The sequence below is a fragment of the Amyelois transitella genome, chromosome 14 (genome assembly GCF_032362555.1).
Source record: "Amyelois transitella isolate CPQ chromosome 14, ilAmyTran1.1, whole genome shotgun sequence".
NCBI lineage: Eukaryota > Metazoa > Arthropoda > Insecta > Lepidoptera > Pyralidae > Amyelois > Amyelois transitella.
Window position 1 is genome coordinate 11,006,863 of NC_083517.1, and position 27,049 is coordinate 11,033,911.

General features: G+C 36.4%; 1 protein-coding gene across 5 annotated transcripts in view; it reads left to right on the forward strand.

Moving 5' to 3' along the window:
- The window catches only part of LOC106137283 (protein nubbin), a 160,125-nt gene that overhangs the window by 93,276 nt on the left and 39,800 nt on the right, over positions 1-27,049 (forward strand). For all 5 annotated transcript variants that reach the window (XM_060947657.1, XM_060947658.1, XM_013338090.2 and 2 more), the window contains one exon: positions 7,019-7,075. In XM_060947657.1, coding sequence (XP_060803640.1) covers positions 7,057-7,075 — 19 coding nt within the window. In that variant the 5' untranslated portion in view covers positions 7,019-7,056. The remainder of the gene's footprint in view (positions 1-7,018; positions 7,076-27,049) is intronic.

A 27,049-nucleotide genomic window follows, 5' to 3' on the forward strand; every position in this document is an offset into this window, starting at 1 on the left:
TTACTGTTAATTTCGTCTGTTTCATGCATTATTATAATCAAGTACCTATGCTTAAATGAAATATTTACTCATGCTCGAATGCAATAATTATATTAATAAAAATATAAACAAAAAAGTTTATGGGCTATCGCTTTTAGATTGAGTTGGTAGTTCCGTTCTAAAGATTAGTTAGAACTTACGTTCAATTTTATTGTTAAAAGATATTACATATATATATATATTAGTTTTAATATTTATTGAAAACTGATATTTATAAAGCTGTATTCACGAGATCTCTGCAAAATTAAAAAGAAATTCCTACAGAATGTTCAGCTGCCAGCGGATAGATTGTTTGATTACCTTTTCCTTTCATATTTACAGATTACTCCTTTCCCTTCCGCTGTTACGACCCACTTATATAGCTGATGTTTGTTTCTTCATATAACTTTGATCCTTTCCAAACTTTCTTTATTTTCATAGATGTTATAAGATTATTTACTTTTTATTCATTTCAGTATAAAAATTCATCGTATTACTTTTTCTGCTAAAAAGCGTATCATTACTCCAGCTGTTATTTTTTCCCAGGTCAAATATGTTATTAATATTCGAACTTGATGACAATGCATGATTTATATCACGTCATTGTGAATCTTGCATATGCCTTATTACGTAATCTAAAGATATATGGTGAATGCCTCAATATGGCAGACGACAAACTCATTGTAATTCATTATATTTTTTAATATTCTTAAATATTCATTTTGAATTAACGTGTCAAAAACAAATTTTCATGACTATGCATGATCACGTAGAGTTTTATAAACCAACTGTTTTGTTATATACATAGGTATGTCGATTTGATTAAAATAATGATCTATTGAATATATGATGACTACAATTTTGATACGCATCATTGATTCTGTCATATATCAGACTTTTTCTTTATTATTGTGTCTTTTATGATCATTTTGATGATTATTTTCCACTGTTTATTAATTAACTGCTTGTTAACATTTAACATCGTCATGTAATGCATGCTTCATTGCTCAATTTCGCATGTGGTCATGTAAATTCGTTTTCGGATACATGCTTAACGTGCGAATTACCGTTAATGGTTCACGCAATATTTGACTATCGGTTTAGACCATTTAATAACACCTTTAGATTCCAGCCAATTATTTGTAAGTATTTATATGTAATAAACATAATTGTCTTACTCACGGTATCCATTTTTTTACATCAAACAGAAAAGATACTCTAAGATTTTCGTGGATGTCTATGGATTTATTAGCCAAACTAATAAACCAATATATTTTATGCAATTTTTTGATTCCTAATCTGTTGTAGAAATTTGTTCTATTCTTAGTAACTTTTTGTTGAATTAAATTTATTGGGATAGGGTTACAAATTGGGTGAACATTGCAAATTATTTGTTTATTTTGATATGCTCAGAATAGTTAGGGTTATTTCAACTTCTCGATGAAAATCGGTACAGCCATTCCAAGGAACTGGAGTAAAAGTTTGTGTATGATGGAAAAGAGGGACAGTCAGCCAACATCGCCGTCACACGTCGCTGAGCGTAGTTCAGCACACGGGCCGAAACTGCAAATGACCAATTTGTTGCGACAGGTGGCGCTGGCCGCAAAGTTCACGTTCCCAGGCATATGGCAACACACGACCATGTCTTTATTCGTCACGAACTAGAAGACAAACAAACGTGTATTTATAGGTATATCTAATTCAGATTATTATATACGACATTTTTTGATATAAAAAGAAAAGAAACTGAACTCACAGCCAAATTAACTAAACGATTTCGCTTTAAGTTGACTATTCATTCGTTATGAATTAAAATTCTCAGTACTGGGCGTTCAGTAGCTATAAAATTTATCTATCTTTAGCAACAGCAAAGTAAACAACAAGTGCTACCTACACTGGGCTTCGAAAAGTTTGAATTCCAGATATGAATACCAAGAAGAAAAGGCAATAAGAAAACGCGTGTCTCTCTTATACAACTTAATGCCTTCATATCGAGCCCTCGACAATAATTTAGCTTCACACCTACATAATAAAATTGAATAAAAAAGCCACACGTCATTACCGCCGAAACAGAACGTTATTACTCCCGCAAACAACGCATGACTCCCATTCACTTACATAGATGACATTATTACACCAAATTACGTGGAAAGCCAACTCGAATACATTACGGTGATTTGCTGCCAATTCCATTGTAATTTTATTATAATTTGATGTGAACATGATGGAGATATCTCATTATAAAGTATTGTTTCCGATGAAGACATCTAAGGCCCTGATTACCGTGACACGCCCACCTGTACACAAAGTTTCACCGTTTGAACACAGATTTTAAAACAATGTCATCTATATAAATAAAAGAACAGGGTAACTGTCAAAGAGCAGCCGAAACTGCAGAAAAGATATCGCTCAACTTTGATGTAATAATTGTAATGACGAAAGCACATACTCAGAAATTTGTTGTGTGTAAGATAGATAACTTTGGTCAAACAGGCAATTACAATGAGACACAACCTCATTAGTTAGAAGGTAGTAAAAAAAATGAAATTTAAACAAAGGAACAAAAATTGTATGATCAGCGCGTAACCGAATTGAAGTTATTGCTTAGTCCAACTTATTGATTACAGTAATTTAAAGTCTTGCGATAATACAGTGCAATCGACCTATCTTGTTCTGCAGTTTACTTCATGACCCCTATTTCATGTTACATGAAACTTCTGCATTTTCCTCATATTTCATGAAAACTTTATGAGTTCATTAAACAAACTTATATTTTTGTTGCTTCAAGATATATAAAAACAATCATAACAATATACTTGAATACAGATCATACATTTATTATTTCTTAAATAATTGGTAAAACGTTATTAAATTATACGAACTTTTCAAAAGTCGTCAAAAACTGGTCTAAAAATTGTCATAGGTGTACAGAAATCTTATAACTGAAAGATAATAAATTTAGTTGTAGGTCGTTTGCTATTGTCAAAAATAATTGTTCTTATAGTACATTATAGTAGTATATTTTTTTATATACACCAATTATACGTTTTATCGTTTAGGTTGAAATGCGTAAGCAGTTGAGTTCACGATCAATCGCCTCGGAGAAACTGTTTCTACGAACACATCGCACGGCACCCTCATTTACGTATACCTATGCAAAGTCTACTTGCGCACGCACGAATATGGCACTGACTTGCGCACAATGATAAAAAAGGTGAATAAAAGTGTTCCTTTAGCTCAACTAGCCATTTCTATTTCCAGTATAAAAGTCATAATGTTTTTTCCTTTTTCCGTGAACATTACTAGTAATGTTAAAAAAAATTAAATAAAATTAATTAAATTTATAATTTTTAAAAACAAAAAGCTCTTGACAAGCATATTTGCATTAGTACAGAAATAAATAGATTGTAAGGCAGCATCCGGCAGCGACGGAGAAGTAATTTATGAAAGTGGAGCCGGGCCGCAGCATAATGGTGTGCGGGACTTAAAATGTAGGATCGCATTAAACGCCGGGAAATAAACGATGCGTCCGGGAGTACTGTTTAAACCCAGGTGCCGACCATCGCTCACAGGCCCGGCACTAAATCGCCGGACCAGTGAAATACGGCGCCGGACCACACCGGGCCGGCCCGGATGATCCTCCGGCCCCCAGGGAGTCCGCCGAACTCACTCTACTCCATAAATCGTCCCCATTTGGCTAGCCCGCGAATCAAAAAGAGGTAATTCGCAATGTTTAAATCCAATTTGAAAGAAGAATGTCGAGGGGGAGGCGCGCCCGCTGAATTTAAAGCAGTTCGCTCGTCGACAAACCGTTTATTGTTATCGCAGGGTTAGAAATTATTATGATTTGGTATGCGAGCGAGTGCGAGGGGAGGTAATCGTGTGCAAAGTCGGGCCGAGAACATGTCGTCCGCACGCCGCCGCCGCCCAGGACATGACTTGGATTTGCTGAAATGTTCCGCCATTGTCTTTGCTGTCATGATGCAATGGTTATTCAGTTGCCATTTTTTTATTTGTTAATATATAGATAGTACCTATTCTTCAATTTATAACACCATTTCATAATCTACATAAATCATTTCATAATAATGTCTCATTAGTCATGCAAAAGCTTAACAGCAAAAACTATGAAAATTTCAAGACTCATTGACATTATACTTATAACACAAACCAATACAGATCCTCACAACGCCGCCTCCAGTAACAGTCAAACGCGACCTCTTCCTGTCGTGCGCGCGGGCACTCATTACGGGTCTGGGGGACTGCTCTCTCCACTCATTCATCACCGCATCGGTCACCGGTCGGCGGCACAAAGCGAATGGCTGACATTGTATCTCCGTAAAAAATGACTCAGTAGTAAAAACTAGTTTTGATAAAGATAATAGTATCAAATTAGTGCACCTGCGTGCTACAAGTTGACGATATCACTACAGGCATCAATGGTAACGTATTTGCGTATAGTATACGATTATTATAATACAAACAGTATTTTTAATTGCTTTGTTTATCTATAAAAATCGATTGAAACGATCTGACCGGTGTTCGTTCTATTTTGATCGTCTTGGTCAACAAGACAATGAATCTCGTAAGTATCTACAGTGACTTGATGAGCGATGGAGATAAATTCTAAATTTATTTATTTTTAGCTTGGCGGATTACAAGAGTGATGATAGATTGATATAAACTTGACCCATTATTTTAAACTGAGTCTTCTAAGGTTTTATCTCAAAGAACTCTTCGTGCAATGTTGTGTACTGCCCAAAGTTTAATGCAAAACCAATGAATTCTAATCGTAGGTTTCAATCACAGTATTCTTTTACCAAGATGTTACTACGCCTTCAACTACACATTTCAATACTGGAATTAAAATGCGCTATTCTGATGGGGGAGATTCCTCGTATAGTGATGATGAAATAAAACCAGCAAAGAATGTAAGGACTGTGTGTAGAAACACTAATGTTATTGATTGTCCATCTCGTCTTATTGTTGTCGCGAACTTGTGCTCGTTTCGCGATCGATTTTCGTATATAGGCCGGGTTGTGGTCGCTGCGAAGGTCTGCGTGACCCAGAGAGAGGAGGGGGTGGGGCAGGGGGCGAGGGCGAGGGGATACGGGATGAGACGCAATTAGCCGGGTCGACGACCTCTGTATTCTTTCACAGATTCGCGTAACCTCCTGTACTGTAAGCATATCAGGTGGTCAGGTCATTCGTTGTTGATTATCGATTCTTCTTTTATCAGGTTTGAGGTGATCTTCGCTGTCATTTTGAGAGATGATGGAACTAACATTAGCATCAAAGATACAACCAGGTACAAAAATTTGCATGATTAAAAAATAACTGATAGTCTGGAAGATAAGCATCGAATTCGTAAGTTTCAATCGCTTTTACAGACTGTTAACTATGAATATCAAAATTAATTAGGCAATTGACAAAACACGTCTATGGCATTTACTTGCATTGTAATAGTTTATCTTCCATGTTTATAGATTGATAGCAATCCATCATTCCTTGTCATATTATTCATACCCATCAACATAATGCAAAATAATGGCATGTTGCATCGATAAAAATAAATTAGTTACTGCGAGACATTATCAACACAATTCGTATACATTTCTCAATTAGCACGATCGTCTTGGAACATAATTTTGACATGTGCAGCGTTATCGCGATGGTTCGTGGAGCTATCTGATCGATGGCCCTCCACACGTCATCATCGTTAGAAGCAACCTTAAATTAATATAGCGTATCGTTAGACTGTTATTTATTTTATAAAACGAAATAATGTGGATCTAAACAGCAGTTTATTAAACTTTAATTCTTATTACCTACAGTTGCCTACCTACCTACCTACCTAGTTACCTACCTACAGTTTCGCAAGAAATTATATATTTGAGTTTGATTTAGTGTTTAGCTAATATTTTTTTATCAATACTTAGCTTTTTCGACACATTTGCAAACTTGTGGAGAAATATTAAGGAATGTTTTAAATGTGACATGACATGAATCCCTTTTGGAAACTAGGAACAGGTGTTTTTGGCGACAGACGACATTATGTGCTAAAAGTTTCACCCGTTCGAGGTGATTTAGTGCAAATTCGTGTAAAAGGGTCACGCTTGACCGGTACCGACCCTCTTTATAATACATACATACATACATACATAAAATCACGCCTCTTTCCCGGAGGGGTAGGCAGAGACTACCTCTTTCCACTTGCCACGATCTCTGCATACTTCTTTCGCTTCGTCCACATTCATAACTCTCTTCATACAAGCTCGGCGGTTTCGGGTACTTTTGACCTGACCCTTTACCAGGACGTCCTTAATTTGATCAAGATACGTTCGTCTAGGTCTTCCCACTCCGACCTTTCCCTCCACACTCTCCTTGTATATCTGCTTAGTCAACCTGCTTTCATTCATCCTCTCCACATGACCGAACCATCTTAACATACCCTTTTCTATTCCTGTAACTACATCTTCTTTCACATCACAACATTCCCTTATCACGCTATTATTATCTTTATAATAGTTATATTTAAGTTAAATATAAGACTGGACACAAAAGAAGTAAGATTATTTAAACATATTTTTTATAATCTGTCTTCATTGCCATCCTTGTTAGCAGTTTAAAAATTTGTTGATGCAGTATATTGTTTTGATGACGAAGTGCAATCTCTTTTATAACGAGTTCAAATTCATATTCGATAGAAACTGTATTCCAACGCTTGCTGCTGCAAATAATCAGCTTTTCTCTGCTAATACCGAAATACTCGTAAGACGATTTAGTTTGATGATACAAGAAACAACATGATATACGAGTAATATATTTTTACTTGCTTCCTTGTCCCTTCTTTTTGGAGAAGAATAATAAATTTCGAATCTAAGAATAATTTAAACATAATTAAAGATGGCCTTATTCTCGCTAAACTCGACTTTAACGAGCGCAGTACATTCGAGGTTGTTATTAACTCTTATCTAATTACCTTATAATATTGTTGCAGTCTCCGGCCGGGGCGACGTCGGCTACTACAATACGCAGATGGTCTTCGACCTTAAAGGTATGTAATTTGAGTTCATTTTCAAAAAGTTTATAAGGAAATATTACGGTAGTGGAATACCCCGAATTATTTAAAAATATAATTATGCGTAGTGTGTCAGCGACCGCGGCGTTGTGAGCTATTGGACGGGAGGTGAACGGTTCGTTTGGGCTCGGAGTTTGGGGAAAAATGGGCTTCATAAAAAGCTCAAGGTCAATTGACGACCTGTAGAGAAAGATGATTCCGATGTTTTCCTGCGTTGTTTCATCAGGAAAGTAAAGATTCATAGAAGCACCAAAGTTTAGGTTTAGCTCCCGGTATTGAGCGGGGCATCCAAAGTCGGTAGGACAAACTGATGATTAGATAAAAGCTTCTAGAATGGCGAACTTAACAAGTTTACTGTTACGAAGATGAAAGGGTTTAAAAATATAGGCTTTTGATCCTAGTAAAAAACTGTATGTCTAAGTTAAATATATCAGACACGCATACCTTAATTTCGAATATTTCATACTGACAATATGTCAACTAACTCTAACTCTTCGTAAGAAAATATAATCCACATAGCTTAAATATTTCAAAATATGCAATCGTGGGATTGTTTATATATTTATTCATTCAAGCCAAATTACATCCTTCAAGTTTTAAAAGCCCCTGAACATAGTTGTGGATGGTCAGAGATAACCAAGAGACAACTCTTATAGTTTGTCGTCTCCTGACGCGACCTTAGAATGAAGCTACTCACCGTCACATGCCTGTAAGATCAAGATATCAAGGACAAAATTGAAATGTGAGAAAAATTCGGTGGTCGAGATTCAGTTCGGCGCGGCGCTGCGGGCACAGCGGCGCGGGCGCACGCACAATGAGCGGCGTGCACACGCGCGGGGCGAGCACGCCGCCGCCCGCGCGCCGCTTTTTACCGTCGCCGGGTTCTCATTCATCCTATAATTAACGCGCACAAAAAACGCAGATAGACGAAAATTGGAAATGTCTCGGTGTCCGGCCACAAAAAGCGGCTGTGAATTTGTATTAATTTAATTATGTCGTTTTGTCTCGGTGTTGTGACGGGTCTCGATATCTAATTATGTAAAGGAATCGTGCTCCAGCGCATCGCAGCCTCGCAGGCTGAGCCACGGCCGCGTCATTTCAATCACGAGACGAAGAATTCTAAGAAAATAACTTAAATAATAAAAACGATCTTTTGACGAGAGAAATAAGAAGGCGGCAATATTGGACAGGATATGTGATCTGACAATTACGCTACTGTTTTTCAAATGTTATAAAATATACCTACGCTAAATGAAATAAACTCTAGGTTGCAAGGTTGCCTGTTATTATAATCATTGATGTCTTCAACGTAATATTCTTAGTTGATCCGTGGCGGTCCCCCGCGCCGACCCGGTTTATTCAAATGCCTACCAAAAAACACCACAGATTATAGAGATTTCCCATCGGTCACACTGTCCGCGCAATTAGTGCTTTTTGTCGTTTGTAACTCGTCAGATCAACCGGTTAAGGCTGATGTCACATCGCTCGAGAATCTTCTAGAACTTTTTTAAATGTTTTGAAAATACCAACAGATTTTCTGACTATTTCTAATGTTGACGGTTCACTGGCGTAAACTTTTTAAACTAATATTTTATTACCGGAAAAATAACTAACTCTCAGCTCATTTAAGGAAACAAATAAGAAATAAAATTGTTATTTGACAAAAAATTCAGGATTAATATATTGACAACGAAATTACACAAATTGATCAAAAAATGCCTGGCATGATTTTCAGTAAAACACTCTCAAATTAACCTAAATATTTAAAAAAAAAGAGTTTATAAGAAAGTCGTAGTTTTTGTTGTATTAATAAAAAAAAATAAAGTACCTATAAATGCAGCGGCCAAGGGTTCAATTGAAATCACGCGAAGATGAAATATATTATATAGCCGTGTGGTTCCCGGCACCATTACAAAAAAGAATAGGACCACTCCATCTCTTTCCCATGGATGTCGTAAAAGGCGACTAAGGGATAGGTTTATAAACTTAGGATTCCTCTTTTAGGCGATGGGCTAGCAACCTGTTACTATTTGAATCTCAATTCTATCATTAAGCCAAATAGCTGAACGTAGCCATTCAGTCTTTTCAAGACTGTTGGCTCTGTCTACCCCGCAAGGGATATAGACGTGACCATATGTATGTATGAAATATATTATTTAAGCAAACCCTACTTTAAACTCAAGGAGACGAACCTAATAGTATTTGAGTGTGGCGTGGCCCATAGTTTGTATATCTAGGATCAAAGTTTACATCAGATGGCAAGTATGATAGTGATATTGAAAGGAGAGTGAACGCGGGGAACATGGTGAATGGAGCTTTGCATGCCTTTATGAGCAGTCAGAAACTATCCAAAAAGGCTCGACTGGCTGTGCACAGGGGCGTGTTGGTCCCGACATTAATGTATGGGAGTGAAAGTTGGGTATGGCAAAAGAAGCATGAAAGCAGAATAAATGCAGTGGAAATGAGAGCGTTAAGGAGTATGATGGGTGTGAAATTGAGTGACAGGATAAGGAACAGCGTGATAAGGGAATGTTGTGATGTGAAAGAAGATGTAGTTACAGGAATAGAAAAGGGTATGTTAAGATGGTTCGGTCATGTGGAGAGGATGAATGAAAGCAGGTTGACTAAGCAGATATACAAGGAGAGTGTGGAGGGAAAGGTCGGAGTGGGAAGACCTAGACGAACGTATCTTGATCAAATTAAGGACGTCCTGGTAAAGGGTCAGGTCAAAAGTACCCGAAACCGCCGAGCTTGTATGAAGAGAGTTATGAATGTGGACGAAGCGAAAGAAGTATGCAGAGATCGTGGCAAGTGGAAAGAGGTAGTCTCTGCCTACCCCTCCGGGAAAGAGGCGTGATTTTATGTATGTATGTATGTATGTGGCCCTAACCGCGAGATAAGCGCGTAACGCGAGAAAAGTCGGTCGCGCCGCATCCGACTTGTGGCGCGTTTTTGTCGTCGCTGTGCGCGCTTCTGCTAATCTAATAACGACGTTCGCAACGGTACATTTTATGCCAACTGAGGGAAAGATTCTTTAAAATGCTATCTACAAGTAATATTATTGTATTTCGTTATCATCAAATGAAACGGGAAAGGGCACAAAACTTGCAAGCTTCCAAGTCTTAAGTGTGTGAAGTTTAAAGAAACCGAATGTTTTGAAGAACTTAATTTTCCTTTTAAATTTTTTGACGATGAAAATAATTTTTCGTATTTGTCACAAATGTAAAAAAAGGGTTTTCACTTCTTCTTCATCAAAAAATATCACTATTACCTATGTAATATCACTATCATTGCTGAAATATTGGCTGTGATGATTACGGTTCTCATTGTTACTTTCTGGGACTGATGAAATGATGCACATATTGTAAGTGTTACTGTAATGACATCAGGTTCAATGTTGCTAGGCTTCCAGAGGCGGAATAGTTGATGTTAGCAAATCGTTGGTGTTGCCCGGCTTAACTAAATGTTACCAATATTACGAGCACTTAATAAAATTTTAACCTAATAAAAATTTATTTATAAAAATAGAAACATCAATTTTCCGCACGCTTGGCTCGTTGCTAAACATGGCGGGTGCCGCACGTGACCGACAGGTGGCGCCGTCATAGTTGACGTTTATTTTTAAATATTTCCCGATTTTGGCGTAAATCGCCATTGCGTAAGATCTGCATTCGTGATTGATGAAACTTTTTAATAAAGAATTGAAGGAATCCAATTACTTTTATCGTCTGGTGAGTCGGACCGAACTTTTGTTTTATTTTTATGGTTTTCTAAAAGAAATAAATTGAAATTTATTTGTGTAAATTCGTGTTTTTCACGGCTTATGTAACCAGATGTAACTGAATCTCACTAACATCATTAAACCATCCACCTTATTTTTACCCTTAGCGCTTGTAAGTACCTATGGTCTTTGCCTACCCAGTAAAAGGTAGAGACACGATAAGTGTATGTAATGTAGGTGTGTTCAACACACATGTTTACTTCGTGGATTTCGTAACGAGCGGAAATGTGTTCGCCACACATTTTGCTGAAGTCTCACTCGAAACTAAGTACCGATCTTATGTTATTCAAGATGGTTCATAATGTGGGAGACTTGCAATGCTTTAAAATTCATTAAGATCTTTCCAAGTCAGCCTGTTTACAAAGTCCTCTAAAGAGAGAGCATTACGAGTAACTCCTGAAGAAAAAACATCAATTAATTAACATGACGTTGGGCATAATAAATTAACAGATATTCAAAATAATACGATAGTATAAAAATATAATTTTGCAGAAAGTATTAGAATTTTTTGACATATACAACAACCTCGTCTTTATTTTTTACGAGGTAGACAGAGTCAACAGTCCCTAAAAGACGCGAACGAACGTTACTTTTCAGCGTAAAAAATCATATAAATCATATTTTTTATCCAATACTTGACCGTTTGGACTTCAATGAAAGGTTGGCAGTCACTGCAGTCAGCTGCGAGGGCTTTGATTGTGATGGACAAAGATAAACGTTAATAGCACCTTTGGCGAGGATCCAATGCGCGTGCGCAGTATACGTGGCAGGACATTGTGTAGCGGCGCGAGGCCGTGACATATTATGTAAAATTACTGGCAGGTGATGATACTGATGATAGCTAGCAGGCATTCATATATTCAAAGGTATTAAATGCAGAAAACTAAAATGTGAATTAATAAAAAATCAACCTATTCTTTAAATTATTTAGAAATAGCTGTGTACTTAATAAATTTTTCTAAAAATAAATAACTCGTACGTTGTTTATGAAATGTTCGCATTAGTTCTTCAAAAGTTGTTCACCTAGAGAGAAAATCTATATTTAATATGTCATTTTAACAAGTAGTTAGTGCCGTGTGGTTCCCGGCACCAATACAAAAAAGAATAGGACCACTCCATCTCTTTCCCATGGGTGTCGTAAAAGGCGACTAAGGGATAGGCTTACAAACTTGGGATTCTTTTTTAGGCGATGGGCTAGCAACCTATCACTATTTGAATCTCAATTCTATCATTAAGCCAAATAGCTGAACGTGGCCATTCAGTCTTTTCAAGACTGTTGGCTCTGTCTAGCCTACAAGGGATATAGACGTGACCATATGTATGTATGTATGTATATTAACAACATGGTCGAACTCTTGATCAAAATAGAAAAGCCTTTGTAAAAAGAAGCTCAACAAAGTTGCTGATATGTTTAAACCACGACCAAGTAAATCAACATAACATCAAAATAAATAAAATAAAATAAATCAATGCAAGGTAGACAAATTAGTTTTTGATAAGGTCCAGCGCGAAAGCAACAATTCACAAGCGTCTAATTATAATATTATAATGATAATGAAGTAAACCAAATATTATTATAATGAGTGCTCGGTGTCACGGTGCGTTCGCAAGCAAATTAGTTGGCGACCGCGGAGGTGCCGGGCCTACAGCGGACGTCGGCGGGCTTGAAGTCTAATGGGGCCCACCCGATGTCATTTCTGAAGATATATCGCACCACATTACTTTAACGTTAACAAAGGTTATGTTGCACCGCAATTTTTTTTTAAATTCTTTTGACACTGGTAAGGCTTAATGATCAAGACTCATTATTGATCAATTCGAACATATACCGATTTGAACTATTCTTGAAACATCATGGGCATACGCAGCTGAACATATTACGGGTTCACTTTATCTTTCGATTACATATTATGGGAAATAATGCCTGGTTCGTAGGCTGCGTTTGTTCCGTTTCCATACTCGGAAGAAGAGCCCGGGGTCAGCGGATGCCCACGATTGAGGAGTACAAACTAATAAGAAATTACAGTAAGCCAGAGAATTACAGGAACCTTATTTTTGGAATTCATATTTAATCTTAAGTGATGAAGATAGATTTTAAGATGTTTTTTTTACAAAATTCCCAGGAGCGACCTCAATTCGTCGCCTTGTAGGCCCAGCACCCGCAACCAGCTTTAATTAGTTATGATCATATTAGCATATTAATATTAAATAACTTACGGCGCATTGAGACCATTAAAACTTATTTTTAGATTTTAAGTATTGTGCTACGCCCAGAATTAGTTCGTCAAAAAAAGATTTTGCCAAAAATTCATTACAACGGGACTGAGCACGGTTTTAAATTTAATTTGCATGATACCTAGAACTGGTTGGAGTGATTATTTATGTATGACGTAAAATTAAGAAATTTGTTCAAATTAGGTCACGTTATATCTAACAAGAAATTTTAACAAGCTTTTATCAGATTTTTCATATTTCAGTAACACTTTTCAATTGTTTGGAAAGTTAGTATTAATATGAGTTAAGAGAATTGTTGAAATTACATAGGTACTTACATGAGTCCAGAGCGCTAATGATTCCAGCGACTGGAGGCGACCGAGTGACGACTTGGCGATGATCTGTCTGTAGGGAGGCTGTAAGAATAGATAATGAAAATAATAAAAATAGGCCTTCTCGGCATTGTGGTTCGAGCCTCGGCCACACATTTGCATGCACGCCACTACCTGCGCGCGCGCATCTGCCCGCGTTTTTTCTCACCTCCGACGGAACAACAATCACTATACCTTGCATATTTCTTTCCATTTCCATCAGTTTTGTGCAGAAGGGAATAAACGGTTTTTGCCAGAGTTTTATTTAAGATTTATGTGGCGTTGCATCGAGTATGGGGCTGTCAAATACTGCGTTTATGTGAAGAATGAACCAAAAACCGCCCTATTAATTATGAAATTTCGGAGACGTTATTGATAATAGTTTCATCCAAATTTGAGATTTGTAAATTTTTGCTTTTATGTGCAGGATGATATTAATACTATCCTTAAGGATAAAGATGCATTTATTAGTCGTCCTTAGTTATTTCACAGCAAGCATCTACGAAATTTCTAGGAACGACTAATCAAATTAAAAGTCTTTATCGTAGATCACAGGCGATAAAAGGTCTTTCAAAACGAACAGAGTCACTAATGGCTACTTCAATATATGTAATTTTATATGTACTTATATATACATTCATTTAGCGTAGAAACGGTCATGTATCGCTCAAATATAGACATACAATAATAAGGCTAAGCAATTTCTTTATTTTGAAAATTCGATAAAAATAATAGAAATATAAAATGGAATTTCCGCTTAAGCCACATGGTTTATATCCACAACGCGTACATCTAACGGTAAAACATTTCCCTGACCACACTTGTTTATGTTCTTTATATGCAAAATATTAGTCCTTGTTTAGTTTATCGCTTTCTCTGTTACACGACGATGTTTTGTCACGCTCGATATAGTTCCAACCGAAGTAGGAAACAATTGCGAGTATCATGCATGCAACGATATGTAATTGTATAAGTTGACGACTTCATGATTTGCATACCACCTTTGAATCGCTGCATTTTAATTAATGTTTCGTAGGCATGTTGTTGTCGCATAATTTGTTCACTTTCCCTCAGAAAAGTATTTTAGTAAATTATTTTAGTATTTAATTTAATCGTTTGACAGATTATCAATTTGTTAGATTGGTAGCTCAAACCCTGGTGGAATAGTACTTCAATTCTATGTAAGTATAGCTTAGATCAAGGCAGGGTCAAAAAGTACTCGCATTTATTCCACAGTAGGTCGAGACCGTAAACGAATTTTCTTGGTTTCCTTTAATTATTTTTTATTTTTAAGAGACCATCAACTATGAAATTTACTGTAAGTTTCAAAGGTAAGTCAGGTTTTTACATGACGCTTTATGACTGGCCTCCGCAACCCTTGCTGGTTAACCCTTATTGGATCATAGTTACCCAGCCATCTTGAACGTGCCGGTTTCCTCACGATACTCTCCCTCACCGTAAGAGCATCGCTTAGCACTCAGACTGATATAAATTAGTAAGTTGTAGTTAGCTTAAACATAATCTTAGAAGAAAGATTTGTAAATTGAACCTAACTCTCCCTCTGCGCTTCAGGCTTTTCTTTCAATACGTCAGTTCGACCAGCGACATTCAAATATGTACAGTAATTAGCAAACCGTTGTGGCCGTTTCACTAACTTTAGTTATAAGTCAAGAACTTTTTCTGATTGGCCTGGGTCTTGGATGTTTATCTATATTAAGTATTTATTATAAAATATAGTATCGTTGAGTTAATATCTCGTAACACAAGTCTCAAAGAACTTACTTCGAGGCTAACTCAATCAGTGTAATTTGTCCCGTATATATTTATTATTTATATTTATTAAGTCAGCGTGCAGTTTGTATGAGCCGCCGTATTCTCGTTCCGCATAGCTAACAATTTGCATATGAGAACGCGAATCTGCCATAACCGTCCGTCTTCCGTATAGTTCACATGTCAGGCGATAAGCGATCGATCTTGATAAACAATAGGATGCGAGCTATCGATACCGTACATAACTGTCAGCTTTTGAATGATGCTAGACAAATAACCGGTGGGTGGTCAGAAATGTAAAAACGCCCGATTTCCGGCAAATTTTACGAAAATAAAGACTCGGTTACGACTGAGCCTGAGCCGATTTTAGACCTATAGCACTACATGCTATAATTTTAATATTGGAAATATTTATTAACCAGAATATAATTATTCAATAAACTTCTTAAATTATAGGCAAAGTGATAGACAACGCCAACAAAAAAATATTTTTGTAATAAGCGATGAATTATTAACTTTAGCGTTGCGTTAAACTATAAATAAAAATACAAGTAATAAATGCGCACGTAAGTTACCTTTATTTTACGTGATGGTACCTACGTGTGGTTTAAAACATGTACTAATCAGGTGCTATCAGCTTAGTTGCAAGCGGAGCTAAGAGGGTATATTTCCTCAATGTTTACAGCAGCTGAGAAAGTTAACCATGATTCGCTGTTATCCTTATAACTCTGTCTTGAGAGTTAATTGTGAAGCCGCCTTCAAGCACCAGACGTTTTGCGATCGGCATTTTGCCAGCATAGATATGTTACACAAAGAAACCAATAAATCGGAAACTATTCTAAAAATACAATGAAACATGTCACTTTCCATTTGATTAAGTGTTAAAATTTAACATGGGTTTAAATTTTGGTTCAAAATTGCCCATATTTTTTCTTCGCATTCAAATTGGTATCCACGTAGGAGCCCACTATTTCAATAATTCCGCTTTTTTGTCATGTTCTATTATGAACAGGTAGGAGCCTTGATGGATGCGTGGACGCCGCGACAAAAACTATTATAGCAAAAAATACGGTCCGCAAAATAGCTATAACGTATGCAAATCCTTTGTTAGTTGTAGCAGGAAGTGTTATACGAATAAGAACTCTAACTATTAATTACATAGAAGGAAAAACAGAATGGTTATGAGAAGAATGCGTCATACATTAATTTTTTCACGTATTCTCGTAATCTGCGATCAAAGTGCAGCAGACATCAGCGTTGGGACTGACCGTTTCCGAGAAAGTGCCACAATTTAGAGTGAGACGTTAGATTTAAAAGATATTCTCTTTATCGGATGAAGATCAATTTTTTTTAATAACTTGATAAGGCAAGATATCTCACCTACTCATTGTTCTGAATTATTATAGTCACCTGGATGGATATCTCTTGAAAGTTACTGCGGCTCACACGATACACTATACCATTTACCATACGCACCAGCCAATGGTTTTGGGCAAGTTTAGTTAAAGTATCATAATAAATAAAGCGTAAAATTTAAGTGCTGCCTCGTATGGAACGCCGAAATTTTAAACCTTTTCTCATATTTACGTGTTCCCAGTTGCACCCTCTATCACAATACTTTGGACCTGGGGTCTGCTTTTCGATAATTTTCAGTCCTCTTTATCCAGTTTGCAGCGTCTTTAATTTTAAAACCAAGAACACGTGTGTCACCGCATATGTTCGCTAGTGTGTAAGTCTAAAAGCTATTTAAAAAAAAATGCTATGTTCGGCATCCTTCTATAAAGCGCCGAGTCCTTTTTATCTATTCGCTATTTTAATTCACCCAGAACACACAATAATAAATTTCACGCGTAATGTTGTAGTTGAATTATTTCTTGGTTTTATGAGCGCCAGTAAAAAAGAACTAAGTATTTATGACCGGTAATTTGCAGTAGTCTCATGTGCATATCAGGTAGCCCGCGTCGGATTTATACATTTGTTTAAGTAATCCGATATTTAACATTTGTTTTAAGCTAACCGACTTAAGAATGGATCGCAATTTCTATTGAATATTTTTTTAGTCTGCGACTACTCAAAGTGCTGTTATGTTTCTTTGGGGCGCAGTCCTTTGTTTGGCACCACCCACCTCGAAACTATAAAGTGGGTTCATTTTGTCTCATTGTCATTTTATGATGTCTTAAATTATGTTTCTAATATTTGCACGTTTTGTTACAGGTAACTATCATGATAATATTCTTATCATTCATCTGCAGTATTTCTGCAATTTGAGGCAGGTGGGTGTTTTACGTTCACCCATTCATATAGAGAATTGGAAAGGGCGCGAAATATGTAAATTGTCCAACCGCTGGGTCCCGTTACCCGGCCGAGGGTTGCGCTGCAATCGTCTTAAAGGTGAGGTCCCGTTACTCGCCCTTCATCCTGACATTTCGTTTTTGCTGAGGGTGAATAATACCTATCTGGTCTAGAAACGTGGTGGGGAGAGTGCTATCTAGCTCATTGCTGTCTAGGCCATGGAAGAGGGTGAGTCCTGTCTGTTTATCACGGGCACTAATTTATTTATTTATTAATACACGCTTTTCAGCACTACTTTATGTCTATTTTTGGCGAAATTTCAGCTTTTTCTAACATTGATTTTTATTTTGCTTACTTCAATTGTTTTTTTTTAATGTATCATATATTCATTCAGTTATTACATCAGAACAGTTTTTTTGTATTTCTAGCCGACCATAAAAAAACGAATGTCTTTTCCATCGATTTTGATTGAACATCTTAAACCAATATTACTAACTCACTCGGTCAACTCACCGAATTCTAATGTAAGTACGGTGTCAGGCGCTTTACGTAAATTATCTCTCAAATCAAAATTCATAAACCATATTAGATTATTTAATAACGAAACCAAATTCGAAAGCTCTTTACAAAAGACCGTTACGTTAACTGGCTTTTTTCAAAAGCTATAATACATAAAAACACTAGAAAAAAAATTTAATATTCTTTGGTTTTTTTTAAATAAAAACAACACAATATTTTTGATGACAAAAAATGAAATAATTAAATCCTCTCCGAAGACATCGCCGCCACTCGACGGCCGCTCGTCGTTAGCGCACCCTATTGACATTTGGGTTTCTATGAAAATGCCATATGAATAGATAAAGAGCGGGCTTTTTAATTACGCGGAGGACGGCGCGGTCGCGTGATCGACCACGGCGGAAATAATGCCGAAAACTAACACGAATTTGATCATTATTTTGATTTATATATGAGTTTATTCCGGCTAAGTAGCTCTTTGATGGGGCGCGGCTTAATTTCGAGTTGTTGTTTACGTATGAGTATGACCCTAACAAACCATAAGTGCCTTTACTTAAATGTGCACTTTATCGCACCACCAACTTAAAGTTTTTCTATTTCGTCAGCTGGTAGACTGGAATGCCAAACGGCATTAAGTCCGCGTTTTGTACATTATTTTTTGCAATAAGGTTTAAATGAATTTAGTCTAACAATAAAATGGTTATCCCGGAGGGCACAAGTCAGGTCACATTTCTGTGCGAACTCTGGGTAATCTACCTCAGCTATTGGCTCATTGTTGTTTATGTTTTCTTTTTGCTTATTACAAAGTGAAAATTATTTTAATCTTTCTTTATTAGTTTCTTTAATATCAAGAATGTGTTAACGAGTGTTTTTAATAATAGAACCATAAACAATATTTATGTATTTTTAAAGTCTGTACAGAGCTGTAAACATTACGACCTCCATAACGCGAGGCTCCGCCGGCCCTGCCGAGCCCGCTACAAACTGTACTTTTTATCATTTTACTCACTTTAAAAAATATATTTCTTTGTTTATTTTCTATGTTTGTTTATAAAGGATATAACGGTATTGCGAGAAAGAAAGTTATAAATTACCAAAGAAACTTTCGTCTTTAGAACAAATATCATTATAAAATGTATTACTTTTTTGAAATAGCGGGTCCTGTACCGGCTATTGCGCGGTCATAAAAAGAAAGCTTGTTCCTAGAAAAAGCAAAAAAAGGGCAAACGGAATTATGCAAGTAATTATTTTGTCGAGTTTTTTAAAGTCCATTGTAAGGACTTTAAAAAATGTGTGGGGTTCTCAGCTTTTTAGTTTATTGGTTGTTTCGTCTCGAGAAACGTTGCTATAACTTTCGTGTGCACTCGTAATACTGGCATTACTGAAATGGTCAATTCGTCACATATAAATAGGGTCGTAAAAATACTTAATGTATTTGAGAAGTCATAATTGCTTTTCATAACGACCCAAGCGATGCGCAGATGAAAAAGCGACAACATTTCTTTTTAAAATTTAAATGTTTTTGGGATAGTATGTTCGATTGACTTTATGTCTAATGGTACTTCTATGTGTATTTTGTGAAGAAATAAATAAATTTTTACTTTTATTTTTATTAAACAAAACGTTTTATGTAATGCGTTTAACAGATGCGGATTATAAAAAAAAATACAGTTTTTTTTTATTTTAAACCCAGAAAAATTTAAACTTAACAGTAAGTATGTGTGTAGGTCAGTTTGTGTCGTAAGCCTCAGCCCTCGCGTCAAAGGGTGACCTTTGCGCGTCCCGTTACGGGCACCTGCGCGGGCGCAAGCGTTACGGTCCCGCTAGCCGGCGCTGGAGAGCCCTTATCGGTAAAAAACGGTCTGCTTTCAGTGGACTACAGACATTTATGGCACATTGTTGCGTCTGATATACTACTTAACTTTTGTAAATGTTAACTGATTTGAATAATTTTTTTGACATATTAAGCGGTGCAGTGGGCTAAGTTATTAGTATTTCTGAATCTCACTGATTGTCGCCATCCTTCTAAATGTGAATCTTGAGACTTAAAGTTCTGTGGATATATAATTAATAGCCGTAAGCATAGAATACAATATGTATAAAAAACACATTTACTTACCACTTAATTATCAAAGTTTCAAATTCGGAATTACGTAAAAATCAGAAACATCTTAGAAAGCCTCAAAGCATCTGAGCCAACTTCAAACAATTATTGTTTTACTCATATTCGTTCACAAGCTTTTGAAAATATCGTAAACAGTTCGCCAGTCGTGTTAAGATTCTTTTATATGCAGTTATGCAATTGTATTTTACGTTTTTAGTGATATAATGAGACATCTAAACTCAAATAGAAGAACTAATGGTACCTTAAATAATCAGAAGTAATCGCAACTAAATTGCGGTTATATTTCAACTGCCATTCTTCTCCGTCCGCACCCACTGACCCACATCGAGGAAAGCAGGTGCGAGACCCGTAATTATTTCAATTTGGCGATCTAGAACAAATCACATTTATCTATACAGAGTACCTACAACCGACGTTATTACAATACATTCGCGCGCAACAGCAGTATCGATATAATATTAAAAAATATAGCTCAAAGTGGGCGAGACGACTAGTTCGTAGTGAAATGGCGAGTGATCTGGTGTGAGTCGGTTTTGTGTGCACACAAATAAAAACATTTTCATTAGGGACAAATTAACAAATTAAAAATACACTTTTTTATGCATTGTTACATTCAGCACTTTGTCTTTTAAACTTGGTCATTTTGCTATTATTGGGCATAGATTTAGCGACGTTTTTACAAATGAGTACTTAACAGACACAAAATCGCTATATTCATTTCCAATTTGATGCATTATTGTAGCACCTTTATTTCGTGGCCTCTTGCCACATCTTATGGAATTTTTATTAAATTCCAATTCAAAGAAAAAGTGATATGAGCCTGTTTACAGTATAAATTGACGCCTGGTCTTTCGCTCGAGCAGTGTGAACTCAAGCTGAGTGAAATAAGATGTTACCTCTCGCGGTAAGTGCGGGTTGCGCGTTGATTGAATATTGGCCATCGTTCGTGGCCATAACGCACGGGCACCAATCGCAGGGGGTGGAGGGGGGGAGGGGTAATGCGATCTCATTATACATGCCGCCGGCACATTCAAATGCGGTTGATCGTCACGTGGCTATTCCGTATCGATCCGAGATGATATAATTCGTTTTCAGAAGTGAGTTTGCTGTAATTGCGTTTGGGCTGTTTATTATTAGTAAATCTGAGAAAGAAATTTCAAAGTATGTTTTTAACTAGTTACTGGTATAGTATAGTGTAGTAGATTTAATTATTAAAATTTAACATACCTTTTTTATCTCGGACGTACATAAAACTATAAATTTTGAAGATACGTAATAAGATAACGTAACATAGGAATCGAGATTTAGTTTCGAACAAGTTAATAATGAGAACAATTGAACTCAGAATTAAGACACGGACGAGCGGGTTTTGTAAGTTAATTTCGAGATAAGGAGAAAATCGATTTATTCAGAGCGTTCACTGGCGGGTAACGGAACCGATAGATCGATACTCGATATCGATGTGACGACACCTCATCTTCTCTTTGTGTCGGTGTTCTACAACGACTTATCGTTAATTGTGTTTGTCCATCACATTCTGTAAAGATATGCCTTTGTTGTGCCAAAGGTGGGTGTAGAAGGAATGATTGTTTTGAGTTATAAGAAGGTATTGTTTGGATTGAGAGTGACATTTAAATGCAATAACATTTCGTAAATTAAAAACTTCACATTTTCAAATTTTGGGGGCATAGTTCTAGTTGTTGTCACAAGTGAAAGAATATAAATAACTTTATTTTGATTGATATATTTTCCTTACTTATGTTTTGCAAAACTAAATCATATAAGATATATATATACATATATGTGCCGTGGGTTCCCGGCACTAAAGAATAGGACTACTCCATCTCTTTTCCATGAACGTCGTTAAAGGCGACTTAAGGATTGGCTAATACAATTGGGATTCTTCTTGTAACCGATGATCTATCAGTCTGTCACTATTTGAATCTCAATTCCATTATAAACCATACAGCTGAACTTGGCCCTTCTGTCTACCCCGTGAGGGATGTAGACGTGATGATATGTATACATGAAGAGTCATATAAAAATGTCAAACAGGATAAAAACTTAGTAGGTATGCGTCAAAGCGGTGGTATAATAGGCCGCCTTCCTCTGGAAGCCGGCGCGCTCCCACGCAGCGTACGTGCGCACACGCACCGACTGGAAGGGAAGCAAGGGATAAGTAGCTCGGCCGCTACTTAGCAATGAGACTTATTTACTTCGCAACTTGTTGAAAGATCTATTAAGAGAGAAAGTCGTGTCATGTCTCTTACGAGTATGCTTCCCGTGCACGGAAATTTATACAAATAATCTTATGTACTTTCTGTCAGAATTTATGGAAACTGGCTTGTTGTAGCTTACCTAGAAGTAATTACTGACTCTTTTTTTAAATATAATATTCCCGATTGTATTCTGACCCTTACTTTTAAAGCTGAGAGCCCGCAATTACGGATCTACGAAACAAGTCATAAGAACATTCAGTAATGTGTTTAATTTGCTGCATTTTTATCACTACATAGTGCCGTGTGGTTCCCGGCACCAATACAAAAAAGAATAGGACCACTCCATCTCTTTCTCATGGATGTCGTAAAAGGCGACTTAGGGATAGGCTTACAAACTTGGGATCCTTTTTAAGGCGATGGGCTAGCAACCTGTCACTATTTGAATCTCAATTCTATCATTAAGCCAAATAGCTGAACGTGGCCATTCAGTCTTTTCAAGATTGTTGGCTCTGTCTACCCCGCAAGGGAAATAGACGTGACGATATGTATGTATGTATGTATGTACATAGTATAAAACAAAGTCGCTATTTTAGTCTGTTTGTCTGTATGCTTAAATCTTTAAAATTTCGCAACGGATTTTGATGCGGTTTTTTGTAACAGGTAGAGTGATTCAAGAGGAAGGTTTTTATGTATATTTTTTTCCGAATTTTGCACCCGTGCGAAGCCGGGGCGGGTCGCTAGTATTTAATAAAATAGAATAAATTAGATTTATTTTCATAATTGAATATAAGGTGTCATTCAATCACGTCACAAATAACACATACCTATTTTAACATATACAAACGTTTTTTGATTGTACATGAAGTGTTATAGCTGTTTTATCGTCCTTTATGAAATGCACAACAGATAGAGTGATATATATATTTTTTTATGTTTTACATAAACTGCTTTACCTACGCACGTCCCATATTGAAGTTTAAAGCAACCTGACCTTTACCATCTTATTCATTAAAAATCAACATTACACATTAGGAAAAACCAAACAGATCTTAATCTGAAGGGAATACAAAAATGTTATCCCAATAATAGCGCGACCTTGACCTATGGTCTCGTGCGCGGCAGGTGGGCCCGCGCTAAATATCAATATGTGTCAGTCACCTGCGCCGGGGCAGGACTCCCGTTACTCTGAAGGAATTCATGCTATTTTGTATTATAAATAAGCAGTATCACCGCCATTACATGGAGACTCCATGGCAAATTCTCTTTCTCTTCTTAACTTCCTTTTTCGTCCAATGCAGATAGGGGCCAGGATCGCACACCACACCGCTCAGTTTTGAGCTAAACTCATCTATTTCCTATCAGTAATATTAATCAGATCATCTCGACTATAAGTCAAAAGCTATTATATTCAGAAAATACATTTCAGGGAAGCATATTTTTTCTAACTGTCAGTTTAATTTGATTAAAAGTCCACTAAGTGAATAGTACGCGACACTAACACCCATACGTCGCGGTCGGATGGTCGGATCCGACCAATAGCGTCGGTCGCGGGATAGGAAGGAATCATGCTTGCCGCTCTCACGCACTTTTTTTTAAATACTGTCGCATTACTTTGAATATATTTGAGGAGGTATGATGAAATAATTGTTATTCATTCGTCGTGTGAGGGTCATAACTTGGTCATAATTTAGTAATCAAGTATGCGTTGATGGTAGCGATTGCTTCTTTATTGATCCGCGTAGGTAAGTAAGAATACTTTGATTAGAAATTTATGATCCGGGGATAAATATTAATCAATGACAACTTGCGTGTTACAGTATATATGCGTGTATGCTCAAATTTGGAAAAATCAGCATAATTAAAGTTATCAAATAATTTATTAGAATAAAAATGAATAAATTTGCATTTTGTCGACTTTAAAATTTTACATGTCATTGAAATTCAAAAAATTCAAAATTCAAAATTTTTTATTCATTATTATAGGATATTATTATATCGCTTAATAATTGTCGTATGGTTTAACAACTTGGTTGACGTCAAATATATTACTTAAAAACTAAGTTTACTGCCGCTTCCAAGGCGTCAGTGCAGAAGAAGCGGTAACAAACTGCACTGCAGCATTTTCTTTAACAACGTCAACTTCACAATATTAAATTATACTTAGAATATAATGTGGACGGGAGAATACATTGTTCACGGGAGATTTATATATTTATGAGATTTAATATTGAAAAAAGAAAAAAAATATATATATATATACATATATATATATTTTATGGATTGCCAATTTTAAAAAGATTTATGTACAGAGTGTACTGAAATTTTGATTTAAGTTCAAATTAAACTACAATTAATTACGAGGTTCCTGTGCCAAGCTCGAGCCAGATGTTTTTATCATTAAGGTAATCATCAGTCCTATAATAAGCCTTCTCACAAAGTACTTTCTTTACATACTCTTTGAATTTTCGGTAGGGCATATCAAGAACAGACTCCGGCAACCTATTATAAAATCGTATACAGTTCCCCATAAATGATTTACTGACTTTGCTAAGCCTATGAAACGGCATGACTAATTTATGTTTATTACGTAAATTTCTATCAGTTGTGGCACTAACTTTTTGAAAAAAAGAGGTATTTTTCCTAACATACATTATAAGATCAAAAATGTACTGGGACGCTACTGTAGGTATGTTTATTTTCTTAAAGAGTTGTCTTAACGAGTCTCTTGGTCCTAAGCCGTAAATTGCGCGAACGGCCCTTTTCTGAATTATAAAAATAGTTTGTATATCAGCCGCGCTACCCCATAAAAGTAAACCATAAGATAACAAGCTATGAAAATAGCTGAAATAAACAAGCCTAGCTGTAGCTACATCTGTCAATTGTCGGATCCTCCTAACAGCATAAGCGGCAGAGCTAAGTCTATTGGATAGTTTAGAAATATGAGCACCCCACTGTAGCTTTGCATCAATTATAATTCCTAAAAACTTTGTATTTTCAACAAATTCTAATTTCTGGCCTTCCAGTATTATGTCAGTATTGGCCTGCCTTACGTTTGGAAGGGTAAATTTAATGCATTGGGTCTTATTAGCATTTAAAAGAAGATTGTTGGTTGAGAACCAGATAGATATGGCCGACAGTATATTATTAACCGAACTTACATTTTCGCTATGGCGATCTAATTTAAATATTAAAGAAGTGTCATCGGCAAACAGCACTATACCCGCCTGTTTTTCCACCATAAAAGGCAGGTCATTGACATATACCAAGAAGAGGAATGGTCCTAAAATTGAGCCCTGAGGAACACCCATTGAGACGCTTGATCCGCTTGACTTTACTCCATTAATATCTACAGTTTGAAGACTATCAGTCAAATAGGATGTTTCTTTATTATAACCATACCTAATGAAATCGATGAAGGTACATCCGGCCCGCCGCATTTTCGTGTGTGAGCTCCCAGAGTAATAATAAAGTAAAAATAAAGAGCTGCTACTGCTGCCTGCTGACATCTCGGCCCATCGGCGCCAATTCATTTTTATAAGTAGTAACATCACAAACATGCATACGGCCCGCGCTCATCGCTTGTGATCGTGGTTGTTTGCTAAATTGTTTCTCTAAAGAATACTGGGCCCGTTAAAAGAGAAACAAGATGAATACCTTAGTTGATGCTTATACAAACAAACAATATATGTATGTTACAAACTTTACCTATTTATAATACTTATCAGTATATTTTCAAAAATATAAGTATGTATGTTAAATCATGTCTTAAAATTTACGGGGTAGACTGGGCCAAAATCCCAAAAAAATCTTAAAGGACACGTCCAGCGGATTGATAAATAAAAATTGCAATTCAGATAGTGGAAGGTTGCTTACTCTTCGCCTAAAAAAATAAATCTTTAGTTAAAAAGCCTTTCCCTTGATTCACTTTTACAATCTGCACGGGAGGAGGAGCAGTTGAAACAGACTACGTTTTTTCTTTGCTTCCAAACCAGAATGGATTTTGTAATTCAAATAAAGATTGATCACAATTTCCTTAAGATCACTTCCACGAAATTAAAGATCGTGGTCAATGACGCAGTAAGATGACCACTGTGATCAGATTGTGATCGGCGGAAGATGCTAGTGACCGCGAACATTTAGTGCGGCGCACGCGCCTTCAGGACCACAAGTTGCGCACGCTATCGAAAGGGACCTACAATAATAAGGCAATTTGTTTCATTGAGTCCAGATTTATTAAGTTAAGCTTTACGTTATTGTTAGTATGTATTTTGATTTCGACAAAGACAGTGTTATCTAATTCTCTACAGGATTAGTGGAATGTTGTTGCATAATAAATTTTGATCAGATCTTTAAATATTGGAAATGTAATTTGCTATTTCTTCTTATCTTTATTATTTTACCTTTTTTACTTATTCTTTCTAATTGGAAAATACTGAATGGTAAATAATAACATAAGTTTATTTATTTTACTCTACAAAACGGCAATTGTTTACCAGACTCGGTCCCCTGGCCACCCAATTCTCTTCTAGAGAAAGAAGCTACATTGTTCGCAAGCGTTTTAATTTGTTATCTTCATTTATTAATCAGCCGGGTCGATGACCTCCCTCCACAAAGAGCCTGCGCACGCGCCATTATTAAAATCTTTTGCTGTCAAATTCGCTG